At 49.1% G+C, this 13,882-nt stretch overlaps 1 protein-coding gene across 1 annotated transcript in view; it reads right to left on the reverse strand.

The window, feature by feature from the left end:
• Cemip (cell migration inducing hyaluronidase 1) overlaps window positions 1–13,882 on the reverse strand; it is a gene marked incomplete in the record, with an annotated part of 167,393 nt that overhangs the window by 69,517 nt on the left and 83,994 nt on the right. The window contains 1 exon segment of the mRNA XM_008853400.3: window positions 3,982–4,091. Coding sequence (XP_008851622.1) covers window positions 3,982–4,091 — 110 coding nt within the window.

The raw sequence follows: 13,882 nt of genomic DNA on the forward strand, positions 1-13,882 counted from the left end.
TGTCCCTTCTTTGGTTCAATTCCCTTTGCAAGATGAAAGACGGCTCCAGTGACCACTCAGACCATCCCAAGGACTGAAGGAATGCTATAGTTGACCCAGAGTACTTGGATCCTAAGATATTCTGTCCTCTGAAAAGCAGTGTTTGAAGAGCTGACAAAACTCTTTCCTCATATGCATGATCTTTGGCTAATTTTTAAACTCTGTTACCCTGGAAACCCAAGAAAGATGATAGTAAGTAAACCATGTTAATAAGCAACATTGCCTACAACAAAAGTGACCTGTGATTAGCAATGATCTTTAAATTAGTCAGAGATACACATTATTATTATTTTGAGACAGTCTCACTATATAGTCCAGGCAAATCTTGAATTGAGCATCCTCCTGCCTCAACCCAAAGATTGCTGGGATTTTAAGTGTGTACCTCCAGGCCTAGCATAAATAATTTTCTTTCTGGTGGAGATGTCATGTTGTTGGATCCTCTGAGGGCTGTGACTCTTGTCATTGGCTATGTCCTTTGTCCCTTGAAAACATCCCCAGAGTGATGTATGTGGTGCTGTTATGAACAATACTGGCTCTGGTAGAGCCTAAGGCCACTAAGCCAGGGCAGTTCCTGCACTTGTCCAGGCCACAGCCTTATTTCTGCTCATGAGCTGTCCTTCAGGGAGCTGAGGAGGACAGCTTCTGGCAGGCTGTGTGGACTCCCCAAGGGAGGAAGCCACCTGCTGTTGCTCTGAGGGCAGGTTGTACATTTTGTCCAATACACCCCAAGGGAGTTTGATGCCATGTGTGGCGACCATATGGCCAGAGTGTTTAGTTGGACTGAAAAGTACCTGAGTTTTCACATGGTTCACTGGGCTTTACTCCAGTCTGTGCCTTGGAAGATGCAAGGAGGGGTGCACACTGTGCAGAACAAGAGGGTATCCAGAGGAAGAGGCCAAAGAACAGGCAGTGCAGCATGAGACTATCTCCCTTCTCTCAGCTAGTAGATTGTAAAGTGTGAAGCAGGAGACATCAAAGTAATCCAGCATGTGTGGGGAGGCAGAAGGTGAGGCTTAGGTGAGCCCATGCAGGGCAGGGGTTCAGATGGTGGACTCGGGCAGGTATCAGAAGGAATGGAAGCAAAGTCCAGAGTGAAGATGTGGCACAAGGAAGCTAGGGCTACTACCTCCCCTGAGCAAAGTGGGTACAGAAGCCACACCCCAACATGGGACCCGAACTAGCTCTGATTTAGCACCATGACTAACATGTTGGCTTTAAAGGGTACTTTATTTTTCTTCAGTTCTCCCTGGAGAAAAACGTTTCTGCCATAATTAGATTTCAAAAGGAGAGCCTGAAGGAGACATGCCCTCATCTACACTTAACAGCATCAGGTAGAGGCCACCTAGGCTGCCACTGAGCCCAGATCCTCTGTGTAGGTGTTGAGTCTGGTTCTCCATTCTCTCTCCCAAGTGCACAGCAGCCACTTTTGGCTCCATCTGCCTTGACATTGGTCAGAACTCAGGGTTCAGGTGTCAGTAAGATGAGAATTCCATATTTGTGAGGGTTTCAGTAATACAGTACTTCCAACTACTGTGGCCCCCCAAGAAGCTCCTCCAAGTACTGTGCCCCCCAAGGGGCTCCAGTGATAACATTATAAACAGATACAGGCTTATAGACTTTCCCATTGGCTGGAAAGAAGAGGGGCTTCCTGTTGGGGAGCGGCGGGTGTGGGGGGAGCTCCCTGCCTCAGGATAGAGTGGTCAAGGTTGCCCTGAGAGCTGGGTGCTGGAAACTACCCCTTGGTTTGTCTCCAGACACGGCAGTCAAGGGGCTTGGGAGCTCTTATACCTGGTCCTAGATGTGGGAGTCTCAGAGGGTGAGCGAGGGGGGAACATACTGCCTGGGGTGCCCAGTGGTCCATACCAAGAGCCCCCTGGGAAGGAAAGGTTCCTATTGTCTAGATAGTACCTCAGGTCTCTCACAGCCTCACTGCCAGACCAAGCCCCACAGCCCCTTTCCCTGTCCAAGCAGAGGACTTTGCAGCAGACTTTGTATCTGGGCTTGGTGGTGGCAGGTCTGACCCTGTAAGGGCTGACCATCATCAAGAGTATGATCCCATCTCTCCAGAGACTCAGACCCTATGGTTAAGACATGGTGGTTCTGTGACTGGCCTTGGTGAACCCTCTTCTGTGACCGGCACCATGACAACCACGGTGAGTTCCCTGACTGGGGCAAAGACCCATGAGGCAGACAGAGAGGGGATCAGGCTATAGTTACTCCAAACATGAAAGGCAAAGGTAGAGTTTCACTTCCCTCAGGTGTCAAAGAGCCCAGACCAGAGGGCACTTGAGGTTCAGCTTCTCTTCTAGAGGGTTTCAGTGCAAACCAGGATGTGGTTGGAAACACCCAGGAAGTACCTGGGTACCCTTCCTCAAGCTGGATCACCCTAAATGATAAGCCCAAATGCATACCTGGCCTAGAGTCAACACTTCCTTTGGGTTAATTAATTGAGTGAGTGAGTGAATGCATTCAGGCAGTGCCATCAATCACTGCACTGAATGCTAACAGATTGCCTGCTCATGATGTCACCTAACCATTGGGGAGATTCTGTAAAAAGTCGCAGTGAAGGCCTTTCACTCACAGGACACAGAACACTTCCTCTGTTTGGAAAAACAAAATGTAATTCATTCAAGTTTCTTTATTCTCATTATGGGAAAAGCACAGGTCACAATAGCTTTTGCAAGGAGAGCAATAATTTGGATAATAGAATTACTAAAACCCTGTTCAAATTCTAAGATTGGGTTCTGTCTTCCCCAGGTCCAGCCTCAGGTTCCAGTTACTTGATGGCTGTTTCCCAGAGTCTGAGTGAACATGCCTTGAGCTTCTGATGTTAATTTAAAATCACTTAAAGATCACTTTCCTGGCACCACAAGAAAAAATAAGTACAAGATAAAATCACTTAAAGAAATGTTAACAGCGCCAAGATAGTAAAATAGGTCTGAGTAAGGCACTGAGGCACAGGCCTGTAATCCCAGCACTTGCGAGGTTAAGACATGAAGACTGCAAGTTTAAGACCACCCTGGGTAATACAGAGAGACAGCATCTCGAAAACAAACAAGCAGAAACAAAACAGAAAAAGAAAAACAACATCTAGCCCTTATCCAGAGCTTTGCAGCTGAAAAGGGCTTTGAGGGGCCCAGATCCGATGACTCAAAGCAGGAAGGGGTTACCAGCTCTGAGTAGCCCAGACAGAGGTGGAGAGCTGGACTTAGATACATAGGCTGCCCCCCTGCTCCCCACCCCATCTGCCCCTGACTCTCTAGAGGGTAGTTTTAAAATTTTGACTAGCATTTAAAATGGGTTTCTTTCTCTTTTTTTTCTTTTTCTTTTCTTTTCTTTTCTTCCTTCCTTCCTTTCTTTCTTTCTATCTTTCTCTCTCTTTCTCTCTTTCTCTCTTTTATTCATTTGTTGGAGACAGGGTCTTTCACTATGTACCCCCAACTAGCCTGAAATTCACTGTGCAGACCAGACTGGCCTTGAACTCACAGAGATTTGCCTGCCTCTGTCTCTGGAGTGCTGGGATTAAAGGCGTGCACCACAGCCATGCCTGGCTTTAAAAACAACCACAATGAATATTTCTATAAAAATCCAAATTTCTGGTTTCTTTTAAAAACCCAAAATGTTAGAGCAGGCAGACACCCTTCTCACAGGGTAACAACTGTCCAGAACTGAGAGATGGGCACTCCATTAGGGGACTCTCAGCTCGAAGGGAGACCGCAGTGTACTCTCCCTTCTCTCTCAACCAACTTTACTTGCTCAGGGTGGTGGAGCTTGGGTAGACGCTGAGCTTGCAACCTAGATTCTAAACCAGCCCGTCATTTCCTAATGAAACCCAAGGGCAGGCTGAGGCTTGCCTGGAACCAAGGAGTTCAGGAGACTCCCTGCCGTCCCCTTCCTAGCAGCCTAGCTGAGATGGATGTCTAGTGTTTTGTAGGGGCTCACCTGCAGATGTGGCCCCCGGGAAGCCAGCCAGGAGGAGCCAGCCCACAGTCACCACAGCCTTGAGGGAGGTGCTGAGCCTCCTAGTAGCTCTCATTCGGACAGTGTGCTCCCTGAAATAGAAGCACATGGAATCAGATGTGTGGTATAGCAGTGAGTGCCAACATGAAACAGTCACCCAACAAATGGACAGGGCTGTGTTGGGAGGGCACACCCCACTGGCCCCGTACAGAGCACTCTCCAGAGGCTTCCTCAGCCACCATGACTCAGGGCTGGGCAGATCTGGGCATGCCAACCATGTTATCATTCTGCCCTGTCCTCTAGCTCAGAGCCAAGTGACTCTTATAGGATGGAGCTTTTTTTTGTCTTAAGTCAAGAAAAGGAACTGAACATAAGCTGGGATAATTCAATGCCATCAACTTGCTGTATGACCTCAGCTGACTTGTCAACCTCTCTGGGCCTCAGTTTCATAATATGTAAAACAAGAGTACAGACTGGCTGATTTATAACTTGACATTGTCAGTCCATGCTGATAATCTGTTTTCTTCCTTTCTTCCTCTTTCTTGCTGGTAAGGCTGCAGATGTGATGGCTGGCCCTTCAGTGACTCTCTTGGGCCATGTAGTAGGAGCCGAGCACTGAAAAGAGCAAATCAAATAGAAAAGAAACCTAGATCTCTGGGTCAAGCAGAAATAACTCTGGATGGTGGCTTTTCTTTCTTCTTGCTAACTTTTATTTATTTATTCTAAGAAAAGGTCCCATGATGTCTCCCTGGCTGGCCTGGAACTCTCTATATAGATCAGGCTGGCCTGGAACTTACAGAGATCTACCGCCTCTGCCTCCTAAGTGCTGAGAGTAAAGGTGTGCGCCACCATGCCTGGCCAATAGATTTATTTTTATGTCAAGGGAGAATTAACTTTCTATTTTATTAAACTTCTATTTTGTAAAAGTCAGTGTTATTTTTTCCACCATTTACACACATAGAAGGTGAATATGGGACTTTTTCTAGAAAAACCTCAGGACAGGCATGAGATTTCCCTTTCAGAATACAATAATTTACAGGGTGTCTTTGTGCTCAGAGATAGCTGAGGAGAGGAGATGACCCTGGTTTCTGGGCCATCTCCCCATGTCCTTCCCACTAGGCCTGTGTTTGTGCTCAGAAACAAGCAGACCTTCTCCTAAGAAAGGGGATGGCAAGGCCCCACCTCTCAAGCCAGCTCAAGGTTAATCTGATGCCCCTGAGCCCAGGTTCAGGGTTCAGAGAAGCTCTTTGTGTGAGCTCAGTGAGCCAAGGCGGAAATCTGCACAGGTGGGTGGGTCAGGAGGCGCCTAGCCAGAGAGGAAGCATCAGCTCAAAGCCTGAGTCTCCTCTTCCCGCTACCCTGTCGGCCCAGGTGGGCTCTACCAGAACAAGGGGCCATTTGTTTCCCAGCATCTGTGAGGGCCTTTCCCATGGCCCCCAGAGAACAGCACTCCATTCCTGCACTCTGAGATGGAAGGGGGAACAGCAGGGGCAGGGGTGCTCCAAGGCCTCAGGGGATAGCCACTGGGCTCTTCTCAGGTCTCAGTAGGCTTAGGAAAACCAAAAGCAGTTGACCAGAGGCTGCCAAACGCTGCAGCCTCACTGGGTCACTCCGGAAGGCTGCTGGACCTGGGTGACTAGCACCCTCACTTTGTTGTAGAGTCTGGTGTGGGGGCCACGTGAGAGGAGGGGACGCTCCCTGGTCTGAACTTGTAACCACCCTCATCAAGTCATTTTCTGGAGTGCTTCACACTTCCCAGGTCACTATGTCAGAGTCAAAGGTTGCCTCAAAGATAAAACCATTTCATTTTCTAGGCAGATGCAGGAACCCTTCCATAGAAGGAAGTGACGCCTTTGCTCTTCTCTGATGTTTGGAGCCACAGGAGGTGGAGCAGTTCCCAGGACAGTGACCCCAACTGGCTACCGAAGCTCTGGCAAGAGGTTCAGCTTCTTGGGTGATGGGACAGGCTTGAAGGAGGTTCTGATCATAGCCTCAGAGGAACATGCTGGGAACCATACTGAAGATCTTCTCTGGTAGGAGGCAGATGCAGGCCAGCTGCCCTTCTAGCTTCATGGTTTCCAGGTCCCCAGGGCCAAGGAGATGTAGGAGTCAATGGAGGAGTAAGAGGTATCATCAACTGCCAAGTGCAGGGTCTTTGCTCCCCTCCACATGTCCTGGGGTGCTGTGTTGTCACCTGCAGAGCAAACAGAGTTACAAGAGGCCTCAGAGGGGTCCAGAGCAATGGCACTTATGGGTGCACTTGTACTCTGTGGCTTCCCAGCCCCAGGGACAGGAATTCTTGCTACCCCAGAGGCTGCAGAAGCCACCACTTTCTACAGGGATTTCATAAGGCAAGTGAGGAAAGGCAGGGAAAAGGATTAGCCAAAGCCAAGGGGACCAGAGTGGGCCAGAGCATGTTTTTTTTGGGGGGGGGTACACAGCAGGGGTGCATCAACCTCCTTGTTGCTCAGGTAAACCCTAGGCAAGACCCAGCTCAGAGACCAGGGAGACAGTGTGGTAGCCAGGAGTCTGGGTGCCAGAGCCTTCAGTCCCAGCGACATACTTTATCCTGAGAGCCAGAAAACTGAAATGATAAACTGCCAAACTCTAGGGATGTCATGAGAAGCCAAACAGAGGTGGGCCATAAAGACAGGACAGTGCTGGGTCTGATCTGAAGTCAGAATGGAAGCAGTGGGAGCCACCAGCATGCAGCAAGGATGCTCAGTAACCTGGGAGCAAGGCTCATGGTTTGGATGGAGTCTAAGAACCTGGGCTTGAGTTCCACTTCTGGCTCTCAGCAGCTGTATAGGGTCAAGCAGGGCACTCATTCTCTCAGTGCCTTGGTCTTCTTGTTAAAATGGGAATTCACAATCAGGACTTACTGTTGTGAGGGGTGATTTCCACACAGCCCCTGATATGTCCCCCAAAGAAACGTGCTCTGGCTCACTCTGGGCCCCTCGGCTTCTGCTGACAATTTTCCCCATCTTTCTTCACTTCCCAAAGCTCAAAAAGTACCAGTTCATGAGGCCAGTGAGATGGCTCAGCAGATAAAAGCTTTTATCACAAAAGCTTGATGACCTGAGTTTAGTCTCCAGACTGAGACTTTTCTTGATGGCCAAAGAACTATCCCAGTGGCTACCAGAAATTATGGCAAAACTGGAAAGCAGGGCCTAGAGATCTTGTCTCTATGACAGAAAGTTCTTCAAACAGATGACAAAGCAGATACCTTCTCTAACATGACCCAGATGATGGGAAGTTGTCCCCTTGGCCTATGTATTGTCTGCACCTAGCTCTCCCCTGCCAGAGCCAAGTATCTCTCTAGTCACCTGGTCCAGTAGCAACACCTCAAGGAAGAAGGAGGCAGGAGACTGGTAGACTGAGCCCTGCTCAGAATCACAGGCAGACAGTTGGAAATTGCAACCTTAGGAAGCCTCCTTGGTCCTAAGCTCCCTTTTGACCTTTTCAGAATGCTCCATCAGCACAGTTTACCTTGATGGACTACGTGAAACATCTGTGCCAGGGATAACAGGTACACATAGACTGTCTCTGATGCTGGGCATCCCCCAGGCTGCTCCATAAAGCTTACCTTTCAGGCATGAGCCACCCCTTCCCTCCCTGTGCACCTGCTGAGACCTGCCTCATCACTGCCAAGCCCCAGTGGTACTCCCAAGTTGAGCTGTTCCCCCAGGAACCAGACTTCTCGTTTCTGAGACGAAATTTGTGCCCTGCCAATTCATCTCTGGCCCACAGAATACTGGTGGGACTGCGACACCTATCCCAGCTCCATGTCCCTGTGTACAGCAGTTACCAAGGCAACTTCAGCATGAGTAGATTCTCATCAACAGGTCTAAGGGAGGATCTCATTTTGTATTTCCAAATGCTGGAATGACCAGTATGTGCCATCACATCCAGCTCATTTTTGTTTGGTTGGTTGCTTTGTTAAGTTTTTTTTTTTTTTTTTTAAAGAAACAGATCTATGTGGCCCGGTTCAGCCTTGAAATCATGATCCTGCCTTAGCCTTCTGAGTGCTGGGATGACAGATATGTGCCATATGCCTGGCTCTGATTCTGCCTCTCTTTCTAACAAACTTCCAGGTGAGGGGGACTGTATTCTGAGCACCAAGGATCTAGTTTAATACCATTGTTTCCATTCTATAGGTGGACAAATCAAGACCCACAGAGTAGAAGGGAGTTGCTTGGATTGATTAGGAGCCGGTAAACAGAAGCTTGACCCAGTGTCTAATCGGGACTCTTTGCCCAGATTATGAGACACCCACCGCCTTCCTTGTCATCTACTTGCTCAGGGGAGAGGGGGAGCAGAAACTGCGTCCGTCCCTTCCTGCCTGTTTCACTTTATTATGGTTTGGATGGTAAACACATGCCTCAGGTGCCCTATAGAGGTTCAGAGAGTTGTATTTTTCCTTCCCCCAGAGACACCTCCTTTGATCTGGGAAATTCCCACTGCAGTCACCTGTAGAGGCCAGGATGAGATGCTGTGCATGTGCTGTAACAGCAGGAAGCCCAACACTAGTCACCCCACACCCAATCCCAGCAGCAGAGCCCTGTCTGATCCTCTGCACCATCAGCTCCCGATATCCCTATCACCCCACCATCGGCCTTGGGTCCAAGACTTCCCAGCCTTTGCCAATGCAGCTGGGGAGGGACAGTCCTGGGACCATGTCATCTTTACATAGTCAACACTCCTGACCTCAGTGTCCCCAGGATACTGTGCTGCTGTGAAGAGAAGGAAGTCAGACCTATGTCTTCAGGGACCCCTGTCCCATCACACTAGGCAAAAGGCCTATTAACCAAAACGGACACCTCCATCTGGCAAACCAGATATTTTCCAGTGAGAGTCAACTCTTAGTTACCCACCAAAGCACAATTCACTTTCTTGTTTAGGGCTTGGTTCTCCAGTGCAGTACCCACTACCACACACAGATAACTTAAAGTGAGCTAAAATAAAAATTCATATTCTTTTTGTGTGTACATGTATATGTGAACATGTGTGTTCCTCTTTATGTGTATATACACTCATGTGCATGTGAAGGCTAGAGAACAGTCCCAGTTGTCACTCCCCAAATGCTCCCCACCTTTTCTTTGAAACAGGGTCTCACTGGTCTGGAATGTACTGATAAAGTTAGGCCAGCTGGCCAGTGAGCCCCAGGGATCCTCCTGTCTCTGCCTCCCCAACACTTGGATTACAAGTATGTGCCACCATGCCCATATATGGATTCTGGGGATGGAACTCAGGTCTTCATGTTTCCATGACTGAGCTATTTCCCCAGCCCCAAATTCAGTTTCTTAGTAGCATGGAGCAAGTGAAGCACTCTACAGCTGTGTGTGGTGAGGGGCTCCTACACGGACAGTAGGTTTGAACACTCCTGTCATTGTAGGAACTGCTGGTGCTCAGCTCTGGTTCTGAGCCTTAGTGCTCCGTGATTCAGATGATGAAAAACAGAACGAGACTCACAGTAGTGTTCTGGGTCAGCAGAATTAGAACACAGTCTCACCCGACTCCAGGCCTACAGACCCATCCCATGAGAAACCCTCCTGATGGGGTCTAACCTTCTCTAAGAAACCCTCTAGACAACTGTGATGTGTACTTCAGTCTGCGGACCAGGAATTCAGAGTGTTGACTAAGTTCAAAGGAGATACTTGTCAATCATTGGTTAAGTGTGAGCAGGGTATTGACTAAGCACCAATAACCCTCCATGTATCACAAGACAGGTTCAGACAGGGGCCTCTGGTCTGCCACTTCAGTGTGAAGTTGGCCAATCATATAACACCCCAAGTCAGCCTGGCTTACTAAAGGGAACTGGAGGTCCAGTCCCTCTCTCAGTAATGAGTTTGTGGCACAGTCACCAGCCGAGAGGTACATCTGAACAAGAAGTGCTTTCTCCAAAGCTTATCACACAGAACTGCCTGCAGGAAACTGCCACATGGGGCAGTATGCTTATGGAATGAGGAGAGAACACAAATGGCTTCATGGGAGCCACACACTTGGCTCAGGTGAAGGGTCCGTCTGGATGATGTGCAGTGTGGTGACAATACAGGACAGGGTGCTGGTCTCTGATGTACTGAGCCTGTTTGTTGGAGAGAGTGTGGGACAAGATGTGTGTGGGGGGGTGCCTTTCCACTCCGGAGGCTGAGTAAGTACAGGAGGAGGCCACTTCTGCTCTGATTATTTAAATATAACTAAATATTTAAGTTACATGTTTATTTTGCTCTGATTATTTTATTCTGGGGGATCTGCTTTGTCTCCCATATTCAAGCAAAGCCTAGCTCCCAAAAGAAGAAGAGAGAGGTGAAAATCTAGGAAGAAGATGACCTCGTCAACTCAGCTCAGCATTACAGTACTACCCTTCGGCAGTCCAGGGATGAAGATGCACCTGCTGGGATAAAGGGGTGGTGGGGACACTGCACCCAGAAGGAAGATCTGTCCTGCTCCAGTCTGCAGTCCTACCTTCTCCCTGATCCCAGAGGACTTCACACAGCCTGTTCTTCACTCTTGATGTAAAGGTCCCACCTCTTCACCATGGTCCTCCCAGCTGCCACTCTGCACATTTTGCAATTTAACATTTGCCCTTTTCCTCCTCGAGTTCTCCCTGACCCTCAGATTCCTATCTCTGCCTCTTTCCTTGCATCTACAGGTCATTCTCTGATTGAACATTTTTATGTGCGTTCATGTGTGTGCATGTTTGTATATATATGAGCCTGTGCACGTGGAGGCCAGAAGTCAACCTCAGGTCTCACTCAGGAACTGGGCACCTCATTTTGACACAAAGTCTCTGACTGGGACCTGAGGCTCACCCATTAGAATAGGCTGGCCAGCCAGCCCCAGGAAACAGCTTGTCTTTGCATCCCCAGTTCTGAGATTATAAGCACAAATGCACCACAATTGGCTTTTGTTTTTAATTTTACACTGAGTGTGTGTGTGTGTGTGTGTGTGTGTGTATGTGTGTGGCAGGGGGTGTTTGTCTGTCTATGTGTGGACATGAATGTACCACAGTGTACATGTAGAGGTCAGAAGACAACTTGCAGCATCAATTCTCTCCTTTTATATGTGGGGCCCAGGGATTGAACGTAGGTCTTCATGTTTGTGTGCCAAGCACTTTACTGATGGAGCTACCTCCCCAGATTAGCCCTCTAAAGTATCTCATTCAGCTGTGGAGTTGTGTGTCTTCTGTGTTGGGCTGTAGGTCTCTGGGAACTGGGATGCGACAAACCCAGTTCTTTTCTCACAGATGCTAGCTCAAAGCTTGGCACACATGGTGGCCCAGCCAACACTGGACAGTGAGCAAATGGTTTTGCCAACTCAGCATTGAATGAACAAATCACTTAATTATTTAGTCACTCTGCAACTTTGGACCCTGTACAGTGATCTCTATAAAACAAGTGAATATATTTTTGATGTAGAAATTAGATAGATTTAAACAAACAAACAAAAAAAGTCTTCCTCTTGACCTGTCATTTAAGCCTGACTTTCACTTGAGGAAAAGTGTCCTCCCTATTCAGTTGGTTTTGACCCCATAGCTGATACAGTCACCAAGTCCAAGGTCAGCCTGCCTGACTACATGTAGTCTGGGGCGACTTGAGGCTGCAGTAGGGAAAGGTCTTGGTCTCGCCCACCAGCTCCAGCATCCTCTGAAGAGGCTGCTGCATGCTGTAAAGCCAACGGAAGTATCCCAACGTCCCCATTTTATTCCCCCAGTATCAGATGCTTGTCACCCCAAGACTCACTTGCTCCTGTAGGTAGTGCTATCTCTGTCCCTCCAGGTATGACTGAGATATGTCGTGGGGCCTGCACACAACCATGTCCCTGCTCTAGCCACAAATGCCCTGGGACTTCATAGCAACAGGCTCTCGTCACATCCTATCTGCCATTCAGGGCTTCACCTCTGCCCCTGCCAGCTTGGCTTCAGCCTCTGGTTCCAGTGCATGACACTGAGGACATTCCCCACATTGGGGCCTGTGTCCTGACTCGGTGAAATCTGTGTCTCACTTGCACTGAGACACAGTGCGAGTTCGTTTACATCGCCCCAAGGCATTGAAAAGCTCACAGAGTGATGCTCTCAGCACATAGAGAGGTCCGGTCCGTGTAATGCATACTGCCAGGGGAGCTGGGTTCCCTCTCCCTTAAAGCCCTCGCCACTCTTTCTCCAGTCCCAGCATTCTGTCAGGATGAAGCATGATAACTTCTCTCAGGAGCCCGTTGTCTTTCCCTGTATGGGGACACTTTTCTGGACTTCCCAGCCCTCAGGTGGGCATGGAATAAGTGTGAACTTTATCTGGAAAGAGACTTGATACTCTGCTGCTCAGCCTAGGTTACAAGCTGGTGAACACCAACAAGAATTTGGGGTCAGGAACTGTCACTTGGCTTCAGAGGAAAGTTGTCCTAGATCCTAATTCCAGTTTCCCTAGGCATTGTCCACAGAAAGCTTTTGTTCCTGGTACCCAGAGCAAACTCAGTGTGGCCAGGTCACATAATGCTACAAGCAGCTAGTTGGATCACAGACTACAGGGTGCTCCCTTGGGACCGAGTCAGAACCACTGGGCATCTGTCTTCCTGGCTGCTTGGGTGCACTTCTCTGGCTCAGAAAGTGGCGGCAGCAGTAAACACTTCATCAGTTGTAGTTTTAAATGAAAATCTTAGTGTCAGCAGCTGGCTTGGCCTTCCTCCTGGCCTGAGGGTGCCCTGTACATACCCACTTGCTTCTAAGGCTCAAAAGGAAGATTTCTGCCCCATGCTCTTCCCATCAACCCCTCCCGTACTGGACTCCCATGTTTCTCCTCTCTAGTGGGCGGGGGTCATAGTTCCACAAAGAGCTTGGGGGGGTCATAGTTCCACAAAGAGTTTGTGGGGGGTCATAGTTCCACAAAGAGCTTCAGGCCTACATGAAAGCAAGTGTGCAAGTGCTGAGGGGTGAGCAGAAAGGTGTGCAGGGTTCTGTGCATAAAAAATCTTTACTGTGAAGTTATGGTCTTGCTTCTGAAAGCTTGCAGGACATGGGCAGCCAAGACAGCTGGGAGCTGGTTAATGTGTGCTTTGTGGGATACAGTGGAAGGGCTAGGGAGGACAGCTGGGACAGGAAGGGGAACACACACACACACACACACACACACACACACAGTGATGCTGATGGACTACTATAAGGTGGGTATTGTGTAGCACTTTCCTCTAAGATAAAACCTGTCTTTCTCTGCTACCCTGGGCTGCACAACCCACCCCCTCCTGGTCCCACCCTCACCTCCCTCTGCTTCCCTGGGCCTGCACAACCCACCAGCCTCTCTCCTGAGTAAGTCCATAGCACCCTCCGCCTGGACTCCCCCAGCCTCATTCACCCTCCCATGTCCCCCACCCGCCTCTCCTCCCAGCCTGGGTACTGTCCCATTCCTTGTCTTGGCACTACAGACACTGGGGCCTGGACACCAGGGCTGATCTCGCCACTTCCTGATCCTTTGCATCCACACCAACCCAGTTCCTCCCTGCAGTTCCCAGGAGCCCTTGGGGGTCTCTTCCCACCCCTATCTCCCTTTACATCTCTGGATGGGCCACCATCTGCCCCCAAGAACAGCATCTTTCCTGGGCTCTACTCCCAGGCCAGTCCAACCCCCAAATTCCTGAGGGCAACATCTTTCCTGGAGGGATCCAGACCTTAGGAGACAGCCTGAGAACATCTGATCCTCATCTGATTTGGGCCTCTGTGGGAACTCCTGAAGACAAAGCAATCTTGCCATTCCAATATAAAATCAAAAGAGAGAACTGGAAGCTTAGAGGAACCAGCTTTTGATGCCCAAAAAGTAAACCACAAAGGCACATAAAGTTCACAAAAAGAAGCAGACCTAAACTTGAAGGCTTGAGTCTCACACAAGAATCAGAA

This window comes from Nannospalax galili, unplaced genomic scaffold, assembly GCF_000622305.1.
Source record: "Nannospalax galili isolate Female #2095 unplaced genomic scaffold, S.galili_v1.0 scaffold627, whole genome shotgun sequence".
Taxonomy (NCBI): Eukaryota; Metazoa; Chordata; class Mammalia; order Rodentia; family Spalacidae; genus Nannospalax; species Nannospalax galili.